The 20983-nt window shown below is 35.7% G+C and overlaps 2 protein-coding genes across 2 annotated transcripts; both read left to right on the top strand.

Annotated features, from left to right (window-relative positions):
* The first annotated feature begins 1728 nt into the window (after nucleotides 1–1728).
* LOC143540861 (uncharacterized) lies at nucleotides 1729–6602 on the top strand. Its single transcript, XM_077033825.1, has 15 exons — nucleotides 1729–1961; nucleotides 2538–2654; nucleotides 2934–2981; nucleotides 3072–3173; nucleotides 3964–4047; nucleotides 4196–4314; nucleotides 4393–4494; nucleotides 4698–4814; nucleotides 4912–4977; nucleotides 5062–5128; nucleotides 5233–5286; nucleotides 5366–5449; nucleotides 5844–5915; nucleotides 6006–6047; nucleotides 6249–6602. The coding sequence occupies exons 1-15, from the start codon at nucleotides 1941–1943 to the stop codon at nucleotides 6360–6362; spliced, it is 1209 nt and encodes a 402-aa protein (XP_076889940.1). The 5' UTR covers nucleotides 1729–1940; the 3' UTR covers nucleotides 6363–6602.
* Nucleotides 6603–20087: 13485 nt separating this feature from the next.
* On the top strand, nucleotides 20088–20983 carry LOC143540870 (pentatricopeptide repeat-containing protein At3g60980, mitochondrial-like). Its single transcript, XM_077033834.1, has 2 exons — nucleotides 20088–20893; nucleotides 20974–20983. The coding sequence occupies exons 1-2, from the start codon at nucleotides 20088–20090 to the stop codon at nucleotides 20981–20983; spliced, it is 816 nt and encodes a 271-aa protein (XP_076889949.1).

Below are 20983 nucleotides of genomic sequence, written 5' to 3'. Positions count from 1 at the left end.
CATAGCCCAACGAACACGAGACCGCTGTTTAAAATATTTCAATCTATGCTGTTCCAACTCTTCCAACCCTTTTTTACACTCAGCCTAGACCCATTCCTCTTCCTCAACCAGATCTCTGTGTTCCATAGTAGCTTCAAGACTCTCTAACTCCACCTTCAAAGTGCATAACTCTTCTCCTTCATCGACATCCTGTCTAACCTTCCAATTCTGAACTAATTCCTGAGAAACCGAAACTTGTTAGATAAAGCAACATCACGAGGACCCACTGACTGATAACGATCCAAAGCATGCACCAGCATCCACTGACTGATAAGGACGGATACAAGACTTTATGACTTCATATATCGTGATGTACTTTTTATTTATATATCTTTTTGATTTCATGGTTTAAGTTAGAAAGATGTTTTAAGTTGGTATTTTATTTGTTTGTTGTTATATGTTATTTTGTTTTAATAAAAACAACAATGTAATACCTTTTAATGAATGTAAATATATTTGTTCTTATAAATATTACACCATCAATTCATTATAATAATAATAATTATTATTATTATTATTGCCACTATAAATATTTATATATAATTTTCACGCGTATGATACACATGCTACTAGCCATTGAAAGATATTGAAATTTTACATTATTGTTTGAGTCTTCGTCTTCAATTCTTCCAACGTTATAGAAAGAAATTTTTAATATGTGACAATATTTTGTTCTAAAAATCATTTTATGCACATAAAATGTATAATAATATCGGTATGAATGTTTTGTTTTAAAACAAATCAAACATCAATGTTTGTTTTGCAAATTATAATTTATAATTAATAGTGTATAAATATATTAAAAACTTATTATAAAAGTCATAAATAAAAATCATTATATAATATAACTCAATTTACGTATTGCATGTAATATTTTTTACTTTTATTATAACTTTCATCCGTGTGTAACATAGGCTTTCATTATTAAACATGTTATTTTAATGATATATTTAAATTTTTAGGTGGTGAAGTAAAATAAGTTTCTTTTGTTAGAATATTAGAAGAAGTTGATGATGGTTAATATGAATATTATAACTTTAAACTTTTAATATCTAGACATTGTAAATGGTTAACGTTTTGGTCTGAAAGTTAAAGAATTTTTGTGTTGCTTGAATTTGTTGTTTATGTTTGTTGACATGTTTTTTCACCCGTGTATAACATGAGTCTATACCCTAGTATATATAATTGAATTATGATAAGAAATTAATTTTCTTAACTAAAAATTCTAAATTTGACTAAATTATATTAAAAAAAATTGTTGACTGCATTTGAATAAATTTAAAGTAGTTAAAATTATAACTTATTTTCCTAAAATATCCGGATTATAATTACAAATTAATTTGAACACTTTCTACTTTTTGTTTCCTTGTAGTTTGGAGGATAGAGTTAGGGCCCACATGCGCCCCCAACAAGAAAATGACAGTTGTAAAATGAAAGTGGCCTCCACGACCATATTAAATATGTTACACGTCAGCACAAAAGTCCTGCACGTCTACGCACGAACGACACGGATGCCTTAACAAACACAATCATCACCTTTTTTTCAATCACCGGCAGGCATATATACTAGAACAAAACTCAACGGTGCGGTTGGTGGGTTGTGTTGGGTGACTTGAAATCGACGGTTACGTAAAAACACACATACACTTTATTATTATTATTATTATTGCTGGAAACTGAAAACTTCCTTACTTTCTTTCTTTCTCAACAAACAAGATAAAAATTTGAGCATTTATTAATCTTGTCTTCCGTCTTAATTATTCTATTCTTTGCTTTACAAAAACGATTCGATTCATCTTTCTTTTTTTCGTAAAAATATATCATCATCATCATCATATTGAAAAGTCACTTTTCATCGTCTTCCCCCGTTTTGGCTTCTTTTCATCAGTTCACCAGGTGACATGAAGAATTATTTCAACTTTGTATGTTTCCTCTCTCTCTCTCTCTTTCTATTATATTTATATACAAACAAACATACACATGTATGTATGTATGTATGTATGTATATGTCTGTCTGTCTGATTATTGTTCCAGTTGGTTGATCCTGAGTAGGTTAAATAATTTGCACCATAAAGGAAACATTATTTGGAATTTTGTGTTTTAGTTGACTTCTTCTGTTTAACCGAAAACAGGGGAATACACACAAAACGAGTCCTATAATAATAGCTGAAGAGTCAAAAAACAATAGTAAGGTGCTTTACTTTTGAGTTTTGATCCATTTTACAACCAGGTCTGGATCTCTTAAGTAGCCATGGGTTGCAGACTTGAGGGTTAGGTGTCTTATTTGATTACTTACAGTTATATATATATATACACAAATGGTTTCCGTGTATTCGTTTGAAACTAGCTCTGTTCCAGAAACAGAGTTATTAGAAATGTTACATATCATGTTAATCCTTAGAAAGTTAAGAGATCGCTCGTGATGAAAAGCACTCCGTTTGGTTCTCAAAGTCAACGCTGCATCGGTTTGACTTAGATGCTTTTGATATTAATTTCAGGTATCTCTACTGTCGGAACCGAAGAGTAGAACAAGTGTCGCCACTCTCATCCTCACCGTGTCTTTACTTTTCGGTGTTTATCTCCTTGGGACATCATTCTTTGCAAATGATCTCAAAGTACTCTTTTTTCCCTTTCGGTTATTGGTTATTGATATGTTAATGTCATAAAAACATTAACCAACTTTGTTACATTTATTAGTTCAGGTGACCATATTCATTTCCATCCATTAATATGCTGACGTAGCGAGCGTTTTTGATTGTTTTATGGGCGAAAACAAAGATGGGTTGCCTGAAATAGATAATGGACAAACTTGGTTATCTTTTTATGCAGTTAACCTTTTATTTGTCTTCGACTGTTTACTCTATGAAAGGGTAGTAATGCAATCTGCATTGCAGATTCTACAAAGATCACAGATGGAGCTGAAGGATGCACTAAAATGCAAGGTTTTTTTTTATCTCTTGAAGAGATATTAATCGTACTATACTTTCAGGTTTTTTTTATCGCATTAGTTTTACAGTTTTTTATTGTTTTAGAACCGGTGTAGGCCTCCAGGCAGTGAAGCATTGCCCGCAGGAATTGTTGCCAAGACTTCTGATTTTCATATGCGCCCATTATGGGGTTCATTTGACAACACTGTGAGTCAATTTATATTTTCATATGTAATCCGCTTAATAAATGGGTCGTAATTGGTTTGACTGGCTTAACATGTTTAACTAAATAGGTCGTGTCTGGGTTGACATGATTAAACCTGTTAATTGATCAGGTCAATCCGTTAAAACCAGAATCAAAAGGAAAACATATGCATTTTATAAGGCTGACCTTCCAACCTGTTTGGTTCATATAAGCTGTATATTACGACTCGTGTATGTCTTGCCAACTTGTTAACGATCTATTTTACCATGTTTACAGCTTGATTATAAGTTATAACCCGACAACCCATTTGATTTGCTGAGATCTATGGGTCGTATTCGGGTTACACGATTTTAAGAGTTTGGGTTACAGTTGATGCCAAGTCGCTTATAACCCATTTGACCCGTTTAAAACTTGTTAACCTAGTAGACTCGTTTAGATAAATGGGTTACACACATGGGTCGTGTTCAGGTTTAGCGATTTGAAGTGTTTTGCTTGTAGAGTTGATGATGACTCATTAATAACCCACTTAACCTGTTTACAATTTGATTATGACCCACTAACCCGTTAAAGGCGTTTTTGTAGATGAGTTACATGGGTTGTCTTTGGTTAGGCACTTTTAATTGTTCGGTTTAATAGTTGATGGTTGTGACTCAAATAAATATATGTGTCGTGTTGACCCACCAATTCGAGACGATTGCCACCTCCAGTTTATTATTACTTAATTTGCTAACTAAAGTTATATCATTTTCTTCCTTTATAATGCAGTTACCTTCTTTTTTTTTTCTGTTTCAGAGCCAATCTTACCGTTCGGTGAGTTTGCTGGCTATTGCAGCTGGAATAAAGCAAAAGTCTTTGGTAAATAACATTATAACAAAGGTAACTAACTCATCCAAATGTTTGTTGTTTGTACATGTGTGTGTCTTTGCTTCTTTCACCATTAATCACATTTTTATTCTTCTTTTTTGCGCCATGAAATACAAATTTAAATGTCATAAACTAATTGGATCTTACTAAATTGTTGCAGTTTTTAGAAAACGACTTTGTCGTCATGGTCTTTCATTATGATGGCATTGTTGATCAATGGAATGATCTAGAATGGGCTAGCCGGGTCATTCACGTTTCAGCCATGAACCAAACGAAGTGGTAAAATCCTATTATCATGTTATCTTTTGTTTTCAAAAAAATTTCGGTTATAGTTTTAAAGTTTCGGCAATGCTATAGGTGGTTTGCTAAGCGTTTTTTGCACCCGGATATAGTTGCAGAGTATGACTACATTTTTCTTTGGGATGAGGACCTTGATATCACACAGTTTAATCCAGGCCGGTAAGTCCTTTACTTTGGAACTGATTATTTGATTTGGAATTGTTATAATTAGGCATGTTTGAATAATCGTATACTTTGGTATCACTTTATCACTTTCAAAATGCAGATCCAAACACTCCCTAATCATTTTTGTAACATAGATCATTTATTAAGAGGAGAACTATATGTATATATATCAATCTTATAAATGCGTTCACTTGTAGGTATATATCAATTGTCAAAGAGGAAGAACTTGATATATCACAGCCAGCACTTGATCCTGCAAAATCAGAAATTCATCATCAAATTACAGTACGCCAAAAGAACACAAAAGTTCATAGGTATTTCATACAAACCATCCATTTGGACTATTTATTATCATTCTTGGAAGATAATAAATTAAAGCTGTAAGTTTGTTAACCGTTGTGTTGTAAACAGGAGGTATTTTAAGCTACGAGGCGGTGGAAGGTGTTATGACAATAGCACGGGCCCCCCATGCTTCGGGTAAGACAACACGCATCCTTCTTTTAAGACTTGCGTATTCTTCACCTTTTGGTTAAATGTTTAACTGCAACAATTTTATTGCAGTTGGGTAGAAATGATGGCTCCTGTGTTTTCAAAAGCAGCATGGCGTTGCGCGTGGTATCTGATTCAGGTATAGAAAAGCATTAAACATTCATGTCTTTAAAAAACAGAAAGTACCGTATTATACTATAATATCTTCGGGTTGTGATTGTGATGATAATATATGCTCAACAGAATGATTTGATTCATGGATGGGGCATTGATTTTCAGCTCGGCTATTGTGCTCAGGTAAATCATGAATCATTTATATAAGATTATCCATCTGGTTATGTTGTTACTGACTTAGATTCTGATCGTGTTTCTACAGGGTGACCGAAAGCAGAAGGTTGGTGTGGTTGATGCTGAATACATAGTTCATCTTGGTGTCCCTTCTCTCGGTGGATCAAACCATGTAAGTAACTGTGTTGACCATGGTGAGGTGGAAAGATGTGCAGGTCGGTGGGTTTTGTTTGGCCCGGATCAAAATACCTGAGTCTGGTTGGGTTGACCCGCAGCTCACTTAATTTAAGTTTTTTTTATAAAAATGATGATTTGAGTGAAATATTACAAATCAATATTATTACAATAATGATCGATATCTTTGAAGCTATTGCGTATTGAAAATAAATTTTGGGCGAGATTCTACTAATTTGACCTATTCTTTTTTAGCTAATAATTTTTTAAACCCATTTGTAAATAAATGAGTTGAAATTCCCATATATAACACATACAAAGACCTTTGTTTTATGCCTTTTTTAAGATTTATTTTGTTTATGGATTTGTAAGCGTGTTCTTATTTCATGTAGGCGAGCAACTCGTCTCTTACTAATCACATGAATACAAAAAATTCAACAAGTATCGATGATCTTGTAAAGACGGTATTAAACTCAAACCAGAATTTAGTGCTCGTAATTTTTTCTTTTATTTTTTATATTCCATTTATGAAATCCATGTTTATGTGATGGCAGTCGAACAGTAGTGAAATTCACGCAGGAGATGACCGGGGCGAGGTACGTCGTATGTAGAGTTAACTGCTTGCATGTGATCCTAATAGCTTTGTGTGCTTGTGGATACACAAAAACACAAAGATTACAATGCTTTTTTTTACTTGCCTTTTGTATTTATTTAAAACAAAAAGGGAGATTTTCTTCGGTCTTGGAAAAATACAAACCTGTAACATTTTGAACGTTTATTCTCGTGTTTAAACGCAGGTGAGGAAGCAGTCGTATACTGAAATGCGCATCTTCTGGCGTAGATGGGACAGGGCAGTTGAAACCGACAAATGCTGGGTTGATCGATACGCAATTGACAAAAAGAAAGATTGATAAATTGTCACAAAGTCGTCAAGTAAATAACCATCTATAATTGTTTGAACAACGTTTACAACCCAAATGGTTGTATACCGAGGAGTCCCTGAGCTCTAAGATGGTAATTATTCATTTTTGGGTTTTTGAATTTTGGTTCCCAATAGATGATTGTATGTATCTTCTTTTGTTGTTTTTTGATGTCCAATATTTGTGAGGAAAGGATGAAGGATGGTTAGGATAGAGCATATGTGAATCAATAGCTGGTGATGTTCATTTTATATATATATATATATATTTAATTTAGAGTTATCTCTCTACTTGTATTAACTTTACATCTATTTAATGTAAACTAGTTTTTAGACCCCGCCGCAACTTAACCTTTTAAAGATGGTGTTAAAGAATTAGTTATGTTGACTGTATTATTTGTCTAGGCAGTAATGATGTTAAAGAAGTAGTTATGTTGAGTTTATTATTTTGTCTAGGCTAAAATGTAAGTTGACTTTATTATTCGTCTAGGTAGAAACACGTAAGTTGTAATTAATGTCATGTGTTTAAAGCAAGTTTCTATAATTCAAGTCTATAATATTTAGTGTTTTACAAAATCAACAGTTAAGAGCACTTTGTAAAATAGGCATGCTCTTTTTTGTTTGTTGAACACACTCAATATACAATTTATAAATAGAGGGGTATTGTAGTTATCTATACTATATATAAAGCGTGAGTGAGGAACCTCTTAAATTTTAAAAGGTACAATCACTATTGCATAAAAGACAATCAATAATGCATAAAATTTTAAAAATTTAAGGGTAATATAGTATTTTTGACATCATGAACGGTTAAGAATGTTTACTTTAGAAAATAGTTACAAAAATGATCCTTCAACTTCAATACAACTTTGTTACTTTTAAAGTAGTTACACATAAACCCTCTATCTTTACCCATTTAATTGACAAATTCATTTAAAAATTTTATTTCTTCAATATCTTTTAATATATTGTGTTTTAAATAAAAGCGAACTTACCATCGCAATATGTTTATTTTTGTTGACGTTTCAATGTAAATTTGGTTCTATTTTGAGGTGTTGATTATAATGTACAAGTCAATTAAACATAAGAGTACAACTCAAATATGCAATATAAACCTAAAATATAATTACAAATTTAACCCTTCAACTATACTTAGTTTTTGTAAATTTAATTAATAATTACACTTTCATTCCCTTAAGTTTACCCGTATAATCATCTATATTCTTTTTCTTTTGTTTTTCATTTATATCTTTGAAAATAATACGTTTTAATAAATTTCAAACATACAATCACGACGTGTTTATTTTTGTCAATGTTCCAATGTAAAAATACTGGTGCGCATGTTATAAACTTATAACCAAAATGATTCGTGTCATTTAAAAAAAATTATCAATTTTGGTTCAAGTCAAAATGTCATCAAAATGAGTTTTGATCATTTTCTTTAAAATACTTTTATTGTTTTGAGTCAACGATTGAGGACTTTGACATGTCAAAACACCCTCGAGTTATAACCGGATGTAAGCCAAATGAGTTTATGTCATTATAAAAAAAAGTTTTAAATCTTGTTTAGGCCAAAACAGGCAAACGTAAAATAAGTTTCAGTCGTTTAAGAAAAAAAAATTGTCAATTTTGGTTCTGGTTAAAACATGTTATAAGCATAATGAGTTCGAGTCATATTAAAACAATGGTTTTGGTTTGCGTCAAAACAATTATATGCAAAATGAATCCTGGTCATTTAAAAAAATATCAAATTTGGCTCTGGGTAGACATTAAATCTTTGGTCGTTTATGAAGGTGTCAAAAGACTCCCAAATAACCGTGACTAACATAGTAGATTTGGTTAAAGTCAAAATGCCCAAAAAAATGAGTTTAGATCATTTTTTTAATATTTTTATTTTTTCGGGTTAACGATCGAAAACTTTGATATGTTAAAATGCGTTCGAGTTATAATGGGATGTAAGCCAAATGAGTTTAGGTTATTATAAAAAAAATTAAAGTTTTATTCAGATTAAGATTGGTAATAAGTAAAATGAGTTTCGAACATTAAAAATAAACTGTCAACTTTGATTTTGGTTAAAACATGTTATAAGCATAATGAGTTCGATTCATCTTAAAAAAAGGTTTTGGTTCGCATCCTAATAACTATATGCAAAACGAATTTGGGTCATTTAAAAAGAATATCAATTTTGCCTATGTGTGAACATTAAATCTTTCGTTGTACATGAAAGTTTCAAAAGACTTTCCAAATAACTGTGACTACCATAATAGATTTGGTTTAGGTCAAAATGCTCAGCAACATGAGTTTCAATCATATAAACTTGGTTTTTATGTCATATGTTTAAAAGGTTGTAACTACTAAAAATATATTAAATATATTGTCGTCACCGCAGCATCGCGCGAGTATATTACTAGTATAGGATATTACACCAGCGTGGTGGGTAGCGAGTGGAGGGTACATGTCCATATATAGCATAACTATCTGTGAACACTTACTAAACTGTCATTTCCATTACTATACTAATTACAATAACTAACACAAATAGAAAGCAAAACTAACACAAACATTGATACTTGGTTTGGTACTATCTTCAGCATGCTTAATTATACTCTCCTTTGAGATGTACTTGATCTTCTAATGTAATGGCTACCGTGCAACAGGTTTAAGCTCTCGCAAAACCTCTTGTGCCAGCTTCGCCAACGGCTACCACTCCTGATCTTAAAAGCCTTTAATAGCATGATGATTAATCATGTTCTCCATAGGGCTATATCATTAACAATCACATTTGGAGCAGTGTCTCCGAGAAGATTCCTTCAAATATAAAAAAAGAGATTAAATAAAAAAATGTTCACAAATAAACCAAAAGGTTCTACCATATCTACATATGGATGCGTAGCCAAATGCTGATTTTCCAAGCAAATGAAACAAATATTAAAATAAGTATGAAAATGCATATGCATTCTATCCCCATTTTTAAGCAATTTTTCCAGACCTCTTAAAGAGATAAAGCACATACAATTAAATTCGATTACATAACTTCAATGTATTTTTCTAAAGATATACAATTTGTGGAATGCAATAATGCTGATAACTAATATATATATTAGAAGACCATTTAAGGTTCAGACCCGTTTGAGCATCATAGCAACACGGTTACCGAAACATGGCTGCAATATAAGTTGCAAATGGAATACCCAATTGCCATCATACGTATATGCCAAGCCAAGTTTAAACCCGATTTCTAGTCAAACAACGTGTATTCATCACAACCTAAAGTTTGATTTCTAAAAACCTGAAACAATGACCTGAAAGTAACCTATCTGCATATAACAAACGACAACAGAAGGACATAAAAAACCCAATTGCCATCATACGTAATCGTGCGAGGCAACATTAACACACTGTAAGTACTTGTAAACCACACATTAAAAACAGCAGGAGTAGCACAGTACCAGATTTAAAGTGACCACGAACTTGCTAATTAATATATAAATGGGCCTACAACACAACAACATACTGTCGGATGACAACACGCGTCTATACAGGTAGAGAATGTGAAGATATGCATAAGGGACTAAGAACATGCTAATTTATATATAATGATAGTGATTAAAATATCATTTTAAGGCTCATAGTTGTATGACTATCATAGCAACACGGCTACACAAACATGGCTGCAGATAGGTTGCATATGGAGTAGCCAACTGCCATCCTACGTATACGCCAAGCCAAGCTTAAACGTGATTGTTAGTCAAATAACGTGTATTCATCACAGCCTAAACTTTTAAGTGATGATACATCAGATGTACATAACCCCCAGAGCCACTAATATGATGAACTAATAGCCATATTGTAACTTTCCTCGAAAGATAGGTTGCAAATAATATACCAATAGCCTTCCTATGAAAGTAATTTATGAAAACCCCATGCGGAATAAATATTAATTTCTCATTCAATCAAAGTTGAACAATAATATAGAAACCCAACCTGTAATCTGAATTGTCGAAACACAACGGTTAGATTCGATGAAAGCGAAGGGGTCAATCAATTCACTATCAATTACTTTGCACAAAGATGAAAGTAACAAAGCCTCAAAAACCGTAGATTTGACAGCCATCACTTCTCCGCGCTACCAACACCGCATGACCGCCGCCTAGGGCAAAATCGGTAACAGTCGACGATGACGGAAGACTTCCCCACACCCGATCCATGCCAAACGTGGCTCAGATTTGGAGTAAACACTACGTCCAGTACATGTTAAACATGAAAAGCTATCCACTAAAACAATTGCGAGCAAACGTCCATGTATGAAACAAATGAAAATCGGTCAACGAATATAACCTTCAAACAAAATTAACAGTAACACTAATAGTACAAAATCAGTCACGTAATTAAACCATTAAAGGTTTCCCGAATTTGATTAAAGCAAATGATTAAGCGGATAACACCAATGGTTCGATCACAAAAACTACACCCAAATAATCAACGTAATTCATAAATTGCAGCTAAACGGTAACAACTATGAATCAAATTAAGCAAACACATACAACAATAAAGGAATGTAAATAAAACTAAATAAAACAACTGTTACCTAGTTACGTCAATGATTGACGAAATCAGAGCAACCGACGCCTGGAAACGACACCAAAACCGTGGCAGACAATTAAAAGGAACAACATGAGACAACCAGTTCGTGGCTGATACGACACCACCGCCACTTCCCAAAATTCGATCGTCTTCGCCTACAGTTTCAAAATGGAACCTGTCACCAGTCACAACATCACCATCGTCGCCTAGGGTTACCAAAATAGAACCCGACAACAGAAGAATCAGAGCCGTAACAGGCAAAATCGGAACCACAAAACTGGCCAGTCATACTTCCGGAAGCCAACAACAGACAAATCAGAGCCATGCAGACAAAATCAACACAATGACACCAACGGCCATCGAACCCAGCCGTCCCAAGCCACCAATGCCACACCACGACGACACTACCGCCGCCTAGGGTTTCGAAAGAAAACCCGGCAACAGTAGGTGGGGTTGAAGATGATGGTACCGGAGCTCTAAGACGTCTGCGATGGTACCAGATGTCGGAACGGTGGAGAAATGTATCTAAAAGTGAGAGTATGATTGCATTAACCCACCAAAATTGGGTTGCACATTTCAGTATTCCACAGAAGGTTCTAATGCCAAAATCAACGGCTTACCTCCACCATCGCTACCGCCTAGGTTTCCGAGATGGAATCCGGTAACGACCACCACCGCCACCATAAACTACCTAAAACGGTTGTCGGCAACGATGGTTTACCAACATCTACAGCCGCCATCGCCATACACGGCTCAACAGTCATATGGTGAGATAAATACGATGGCTACGGCGGTGCACGAACAACCAGTGTCACATGGATGGGGAATATCATATATGAAGATACACAGGGAGAGGGAGAGAGAGAGAGAGAGAGAGAGAGAGAAAGTGTGAGTGAGATCGGTGGGTATTAAAGTTAGGCTATATGCAGTGGATGGGCTACAATTGGAGGCGAATTGTGACACGTGAGGTTTTTGGGGTGTAATAGTGTAGGGGCTACAAGTTGGGCCCATAGTGTGTTATTTTATTAGTTTCTTTTTATAACTAAACTATCAATCAATCATACCCAGTAAAATCCCACCGACAGCAGAGCTATAGGTAGGGTCTGGGGAGGGTGGGATGTAGGCACACCGTACCTCTATCCAAAGGAATAAAGAGGTGGCTTCCAGAGAGACCCTCGGCTCTAAACATACACTAAACTAATTAAATAAAAATCAATTTATTTAGATAATTAAATAAAAATGCATTAAATTTAGAAAGAAATACAAAAAAAATTAAAAAACATAACTAATAATGCATTAAAATTAAAAAAAAATACATAACTAAAAATATTAAAAAAACATAACTAGATAACATACTAATATTCATAATATTTGCGCATTTTTTCAATTCGTTGTCGTTGTAATAATGCGGCCTCTTCGTGTAACCCGGCCGCTTTGAGGGATTCGTATTTTTCACTCAATTCCCGCAATTCCAACATTTGGTCAATCTTTTCTTGTTGTTTGCTGGTTTCTTTCATGACATTGTTGAGTTTCTCGACACATTTTTTTGTTTTTTGATGATTTTTCTCATGGTAGCGGCGACTTCCACCAGTGTAGGTTGGTTCGGGTTGTTTGTAGGATTCATTTTGCTAATTTTTTTGAAGAATTTGGGGTATGAATTATGTATGAAATGGTGAAGAAGGTGTATGTTTATATATATATATATAGTTTAATTTTTATATATATATATAGCCGTTACCCCCAACGGTAACATTATTATTATTATTATATTATTATAATTCAAGCGAGCAGGCGACAAATTATTCCCGCCCCCGCCCCTTTTCGCCCAATTATCGCCGGGGGACCAGTGTTCATCCCCTTTATCGCCCCATATTCGCCCAAATTCTCGCCCAGTACGTTTGGCCTTACAGAGCAGGTGTAAAGCCACAGAGAACACGTGTTACTCTCTCAACCCAACCCAACATGTACAATGTTAAAAGCAAGAAGTACAACTGTTTATGCACAAAGTAGATGTAAATTAATATATATATAAATTGCATTTCTTAATATTTTAACATTAACGTATCATGTTTAGTGTGGGTTTGTTGAGTCAGTCTATGCTCTCACCACGAAAGACATGGTTGCAGCAAAAAGGGTGTTAGTATCAAGAATACTATATGGAGTGGAGTTTAAAAGGAACCTAAGTACAAATTTTGAAAGGGTACGGACCGAGTACTCATTGGTCGACCACGAACGTGTGTTCATGATCCTTTCTCATGGATACTGCTTTCTCAGGTCGCCACCGATTGCTCTTCTTTCTTATCATATTTAAGTGTTTTTCTTATCCTATTTTTACTTACCTTGTACATGGTTGCTTTGATGTTTTTACGGTACTATAAGGGTTGAGGTCACTCTTATGTCAATGGTCCCCATGGAACAACTGTCAACAAACTTGAAAATGACTTTTTTCCATAGTCACATGAAATGCGGTACGGTTCGGTACGCGGTATGGAAACTGGTACGCGGTTCGAGCATTTCAAAAATTCGGTACGAGGGGGTAGGTTCATTTGGAACGCCAATTTAGTACGTGGTACGGTGTACCATATAGTTGGGTTCATCGTATCATATGCAAAACTATTTAAATAGATATTTTGTAATAATTTATGTAAGTTTATAAAATAAGTTGAGTAAAACTAACTTTAACTAAGCTTTATTTATGTTTTTATATATAAATAACATTTATCTTTAAAGTCAAGGGTAAATGTTAATAAAAACTCTATCTTCAAGGGTAAAAAGTGTAAACTCTAAATATAAAATGTATAAGATACGTAAACCTAATTTCCACAGTTGACGGCCGCTTTTTTCTGCTCTGTCTTCTCTAGCAACTCTTATCCACGTTCTTCTCCTATTTCAGTTACAAAAGTGCTCGATTTGCCCATGTTATGGCCGGTTCGCGTTTTTTAACGATCCCAAACACCGATTTTATTAACCTAAAACGTGAATTTGATGAAAATTGTCTGATTCTTGCAACAAACCGGTACGGTTAATTTCAACGATCCAGATCGCGTTTCGGTAGTGATCAGTACGATTTTGTACCCGTTTCCGGTACGAACGATCCGGAACGTAGATCGCGGGTGATACCACGTTTCCTGTGACTACGCTTTTTTCTAATTTACCTTCTACCTGGTTGCTTTGATGCTTTGTGGGCTATTTATTGTTTTCAGGCACAACACTCTTTACTAACAAAATAACAAGTGGTGGAACTTAATAAATAATTAAAGGAGGGGGGCAAAATATTACCCATAAAAAACTAACTTTTTTACCAAGTAAACACAGTGGTGGATCCAGAATTTTTTTTCACATGGGTCGAAAAATTTTATGGGCGGTTGTATATTGTCATGTAAATATTTTTTTTGTCTCTTGCCAACCCGGGTCGGGTCACATAATAAAAAGATGAACAAAATTAAATAACAAATACATAACAAAATCACGTCAATCGCAAGGCGCAATGCACTTTGGTTGGCTTATTTTATTGTAAGGTTAACTACTTATTTACCGATCAAACTGATTTCAAACTAAACTACTAATAGTTTCTATATGTTTTACAAACATAAAAATAACACCTATATAACTTGGAAAAAAATAAATAAAAAAACAAGTGCATTTAACGATTTTGGAAGTGAAACTGTGTAGTGTGTTTATGATAATATATGAATGATATCATACAAATATTAAGAAATTCATAGTATAAATAGATATAGAAAAGATAGGTGTAATATAATCATTAAGGAAACCTAAGGGGTTAAACTGAAACTTGTATTAATTCATTCTTTTAACCTAGGAGGCCGTCATTCCCTTGGTTATTTCCTATCGGCAATAGATATAGAAAAGATTTGTGTTCAAATCAGAATCAGTCATCACATAATCTGTGATTCTGAGATCATTCACAATGGCCAGAAATTTTTCAAGAATTGATTTCAATCTCTCACAATCCTTATATTGGAACCTCTCAAGTTGTTGCGTGAGTCTTTGCTTCTTGATGTTCTTCAGCTCTTAATTACCTTCAAACATCTCAAGAATTGCATCATACATTGCCTTTGTAGTTGTATGATGTGCAACTTTTGTGAGAATTTCCAAAGACAACCCCAATTTGATCATTGCAGTGCTCTATCATCCACTTTCCTCATTCTCACACCCACGACTGGGTTAGCATTTGTTCCTTCTGGCACATACAGACCATTTTTGATGGAGTTCCACATGTCTACATCATTATAACAAACCGCAGCTTCAAACAATACTTTCCACTTGATGAAATTTTCCTGTCCATACAACCTTGGAATTTTGTTAGTAGAAACCTCTTTGCTCTTCAAAACCATGCATATTTTTGGTATTTTGTAAAACAATTTTAAAGAGAAATAGGTAAAAATGTAAACAGAGTCAAAAATCGAATTTAAGAATCAATCAGATCTGAAAGTGAAATCTTCAGATCTGATGTATCTGGTTCGATTGGAACAAGATCTAGTGATAAAAATACAAACTTCAAGTAAAAACAAGTGAAATAAGACACCAAATATTGCAGATCTGGAAGAATAAAGAAGAACAGAGTTGCTGACGTCAGGATCCAATGGAACAGTACTCAACTCACGTCATTCTTCATCTTCAGGTAATCAATAATAAGCAACGATTCCTCACTCAAACAGCAGCAAACGGGCTCTGATACCACTTGCCAGTCCCGTATGATCACTCAATCACTCAATATTAATGTCGGAACCCACACAAAGATGTGTCGACAAGAGGTTTAACGGCTTGCTATTTAGAGTAAGAACAAATGTATGTTAACGGCGGAATCACTAACACACAAGATTGTTGCTTAAAGATTGTTGCTTAAAGATTGTTAAATGTAACACACACAGACATTAACTCAAAAGATTTTCATTTATAAAAAAATTCAAACAAGTGCAAATCAATTAGGGTTTCTGTAAGGAATGTTTATCCGTACAAATCTTAGGACAACCGTCACACTCTAATCAGGAATATTCAGTAAGTCTGAAAACTGTAAGGATTGTCTGCAGTAGTTCTTAGGAGGCGTGCCCTAGATTATTCTATTTATAGGCATGCCTCCTGACAGCTGTCCTAACTTCTAGAAACCCTAATGATTGATACATATTCATAAAACATATTACAAAAGATCTAAGTGTTAAAACAGGTCTTTCGGGTAGACTTTGTATCTTTTGTCTTCTTTGAGCAGACCTGGTAACATTGAAGTGTGTTGGCAAATAGTTCCCTGGATAGACTTTACTTAGAGTATCTTCTTAGAAAATACTCACACAGCAGACTTCAATCTTCTTGATCATAGCAAACTTTGCTCGATATGGTCCTACGAGCAAACTGTTCTTCATGAATCCCTTCAACTCTTTGTTAAAGAATAACTTATTGAGCAAACAGAAGTGTGCTGGTAACACTGCTTGACTTATGCTGGTAGCACTGTAGCCTGCTCGGAGTTGAACCTTGCTAGAGAAAGTACTTTAGAATATTTCCTGATCAACTTTCTACAAGCATGCTCGGACTACTGTTTATTAATCAAACCTTGCTAGAATTTCCAAAATACTTGGCTTCATCAGCTTGGTTTAGTCAATGGTTTGCTGGTAAGCAATATATGCTCGACTTGAAGAACACAATTGCTAGACAAAGTGAACCATGCTTGGATTATCACTTAGAAGACTTCAAGAAGATAAACCTTGCCCGAAAGGCAAAATACCTTGCTAGGACAAGTAAAACCTTGCTAGGAGATCCAAGTGTGGTCGGTTTCCATACTTAGCCATATCAGAGGAGTGTTGAGAAGATTCCAATCTCCTTTAAGTCATATCATATCAAATCTTTGACCCAACATTGTTTTTAACACGTCTGTAAATTGCTAAAATAAACAAAAATTTAAATAAATTGAATTTTTAAACATAAAGAAGGTCTTCAAGCTTAAACTTTATGCAAAACTAATGGAACAAGATCTTCATTAAACCTAAACTTTCTACAAACTTTTTTTAACAAAAAAACTAATAATAATTGGATAATTATGCAAACTAATAAATGAACAAAAAACTAATAATAATTCAACATATCAAATTCTACAAAACAAAAACTAAAAAAAATTCAACATATCAATTTCTACAAAAAAAAAAACTAATAGTAATTCAACAAATCAATTTCGAATTCCATTGCTGACAAAGGGATCGAACCGGAAAAAGGTTCTGATCGAAAGTCGGGAGATAAAAGTTTCATACAAGTAATCTGGGAATTCTAAATTTCTGGTTTCATAGACTCATTTAGGTAAGAGTCTCGGGTTCGGTCTTTTCAGGCTTGTTTTGAAGGCAGGGCAGTCCATCTCTAGCATATTGAAGTTTTCACCACTCATTACAAGATTGTAATAATCATCTTCTGATGGATTATCTTCAAGGTTAAGATCACACTATCTACAAAGAAAATAAAGTTTATGATGAATATTGAATACCATGTAATAATACAACTCGTGCTTGAGAAGCAACTCTCGAGTTCTCGTAAGTCAAAGCGAGCCAAGCTCAAGCTAGGTTACGCAAAATAAACATAAATCGATAAACACGACATCAATAATCAGTCTATGAACATCAGTTAAACATGATTTCAACAAAATCTGTTGAGTCAAGAATTTGACCCAAATGAGGAGATTTGACCTAAACGAAGAATATGGAAGATTGGAATCTTCTCAACCTCCTCAGAAACTGCTAAGTATTGAATCCGAGCACACCTTGGACCTTCGAGTAAGCTTTTACTTAGCCGAGTACGAGATTTTGCCTTCCGGGCAAGGTTTACTTCAAATAGTCTTCTTAAGTGGATATCCGAGCAAGGTATGCTTTTCAGTGATTTCCGAGTAAGGTTCATTAATTTGGCATATCCGAGTAAGGTTCACTTTGTCAAGCAGGATTGTTCTTCAAGACCAAGTATTTTACTCTTCCGAGTAAGGTTTGGTCAACCAAGTCCAAGAAGCCAAGTAATTGGAAGACCGGGCAAGGTATTCTTTAATAATTATGGTCCGCGTATACTTGATGAGTTGATGGAATATCTCTAAGTTATATCGAGAAGGTTCTGCTCGAGTAAGGTATGTACTCCCGAGTACGCCTTATCAATAAGTTGTTCAACTGACAATGAGCCGAACAGGATCATAGAAGAACAAGGTTGCTCGTAAGGATTTGTCGAGCAAAGTTTGATAAGTCCAAGAAGATTGAAGTCTACTCGGTGAATATTTTACTTGGTAAAATATTTGTTAAGTAAAGTCTACCCGGAAACTGATTCCGAGTACACTTCTATGTTTACCAAGTCTGAAGGAAGGCCGAGTACGCTGCGTACTCGGAGACTGAAGTTTAATGAAAAGCCTACCCGGAAGACTTGTTTTACACTTAGTATATTTTTGAATATGTAAATTGAATATGTACTATCGGATAGGGTTTCTAGAAGGAATGACAGTTGTCCTAGGTTGGCAGGCCTATAAATAGAATAATTAGGGCACGCCGCCAAGGACACACACGAGAGACAGAGTGCACAATACGGATAAGACCGACACATTAATTGAGAGAATATTGTGTGTGTGACGGCTGTCCTAGGATTCCTTCTAAACCCTAATCGGTTATCCTTTTGTATGATTAACGTTATATAAATGGAAATATTTTGAGTGAATCCTTTGTGTGTCTTCGTATTTTGAATATTCATTGCAACCGTATGTTTGTTATTGATTCCGCCTTTAACAAACGGTCATCTTTCTAAATATAGTAACCCGTCATTAACTCTCTTGTCAACACGATTAATTTTGTGTGAGTCATGACATAATTGATTAAGATCCGAGCCGAATCGACCATCATAAAAGGGACCTGACAAAATCCGATCTTATAAACTTTCAATAGTATAATCTAATACACAAAATCAAACCAATTACACCACAAATCATACAAATATAGGTAAAGTACACAAATCAACAAAGTAATAATACATGGAGTTGTATATGTGTGGCAGTGGGCGGTGGAGGTGGCGGACCTGTGGCAGGCGAAGGGCGGCAGAGGTATAGGGTTGTCTGAGAGGGACCGACGGAGGTAGGGGAGAGGCGGTAGAGGTGTGGGGTGGCTGGAGAGGGCGCAAGGCAACAAGGGAGGGGCAACGGAGGTGTGTGGTGGCCGAAGAGGGGGCGGCGGTGGAGAAGAGAGAAGAGGGGTGGAGGTGGAGAAAAAAGGAGAGTGGTGAAGGAGTTGCTAGGGTTGATGGAAGGGTTTGATGAGAACAAATGATGTTTGAGAAGATGTTAGAAGCTCATCGTCCAAGTCTTCTTCAAGAAAAGAAAGCGCAGACCTTTTTTAGTGAAATGTCTTTAAAAAACAAATACACTGCAGATTTCAACGTTTGCGTGCCGTAGGCAAAAGATGCCAGAAAGAGTTTTTGAGAAAAATCAAACAGCCCATTAATCTCACAAATAGCTAATCTTCAGAGAAACCCTAGATAATTCTTGCGTGAGATGCTTATACCTTAATAACTCCTTATGATGAGACTAATGTGTATTGGTTTATTCACTCGTTTAAAACGCAGTATGAAAGAAAACATAAAGTTTTGATAACCCTAGGGACTAAACATATTAACTTTCTAAAGCTCACCACATTAGTTAAACCTCAGACCACTACCTTCATTCAATCCACAAAACCCTACGCCACCGCCGGACCACTACCAATCATGTCTCTAACCCGCTTACTCCAGCGTTCACTCCGCCGCCCCCAACCCACCACCATAACCTCCAACCTCAAAACCATGACTCTCCAACCCACAAACTCTAATCCCCTTCCGCTCCTTCGCTTTCTCCTCCGCCGAGGAAGCCGCCGCAGAACGCCGCCGCCGCAAACGCCGCCTCCGCATCGAACCCCCACTCCACGCGCTCCAACGCGACCCCAACGCCCCTCGCCCTCTCCGCGACCCGAACCAGCCCGACACCACTTCCGCCCTCGTGGGTCCCCATCTCAGCCTCCACAACCGCGTCCAGTCCCTTATCCGTGCCGGGGACCTCGACAACGCCTCCGTTGTCGCCCGCCAGTCCGTCTTCTCCAGCACCCGCCCCACCGTCTTCACCTGCAATGCCATTATCGGCTCCATGTATCGTGCCAAACGCTATGCCGACGCCATCGCCCTGTTCACTTACTTTTTCAAGCAATCCAATATCATCCCAAATGTGGTTTCCTATAATTTTCTAATCATTTCCTATTGCGACAACGGGGAGGTTGATAAGGGGTTAAAGGTCTACCAGCATATCAAGGAGAATGCGCCTTTTGGCCCCTCCGCGGTCACTTTTCGTCATTTAACGAAAGGGTTGGTTGACGCCGGACGAATCGATGAAGCGGTTGGTTTGTTGTGGAAGATCGTAAATGATGGCCATGGGGCTGATTCTCATGTGTTTAATAATATCATATTAGGGTTTCTCAGTTTGGGGAATTTGGATAAAGCGAACGAGTTTTTCGACGAGCTTAAGAGTCGGTGTTTGGTTTATGACGGTATTGTGAATGCCACTTTTATGGAATGGTTCTTCAGCAACGGTAGGCCGAAAGAAGCGATGGAGTCTTATAAGTCTTTGTTAGATAAAGAATTTAAGATGGTTCCTGCTATGTGTAATGTGATTTTGGAGGTACTGCTTAAATGGGGCAAGAAAGCCGAGGCCGAGACGTTGTTTGATAGTATGCTGGATCGACACACGCCACCTGTCGTTCAGGCTGTCAATTCCGACACGTTTAATTTGATGGTTAATGAATGTTTTAAGGAGGGTAAAGAGTTGGAAGCTTATAATGTGTTCAAGAAAGCCGGTAGAGCTCCAAAGTCGAAGCCTTTTGCGATGGATACGGCAGGGTTTAATAATATTATTATGAGGTACTGTGAGAAAGATATGGTGGATGATGCGGAGAAGATGTATGTGGAGTTATGTAGTAAATCTTTATCACCTGATGTTAACACTTATAGAACCTTGATTGATGGTTATTTGAAATTAGGAAGAATTGA

The sequence above is a fragment of the Bidens hawaiensis genome, unplaced genomic scaffold (genome assembly GCF_021521415.1).
Source record: "Bidens hawaiensis isolate Kalapana, Puna unplaced genomic scaffold, B.hawaiensis_p1.1 tig00012379_1, whole genome shotgun sequence".
Classification (NCBI taxonomy): domain Eukaryota; kingdom Viridiplantae; phylum Streptophyta; class Magnoliopsida; order Asterales; family Asteraceae; genus Bidens; species Bidens hawaiensis.
The sequence above is the reverse complement of the archived record's forward strand: the minus strand, read 5'-3'. Positions and strand labels throughout refer to the sequence as shown.

Coding starts and splice junctions, on each gene's coding strand:
- LOC143540861 (XM_077033825.1), top strand. CDS start 1,941: ATGAAGAATTATTTCAACTTT. Junction 2,655..2,933: donor TCTTTGCAAATGATCTCAAA/GTACTCTTTTTT, acceptor TCTGCATTGCAG/ATTCTACAAAGATCACAGAT. Junction 5,287..5,365: donor AGCTCGGCTATTGTGCTCAG/GTAAATCATGAA, acceptor GTGTTTCTACAG/GGTGACCGAAAGCAGAAGGT.
- LOC143540870 (XM_077033834.1), top strand. CDS start 20,088: ATGTATCGTGCCAAACGCTATGCCGACGCCATCGCCCTGTTCACTTAC.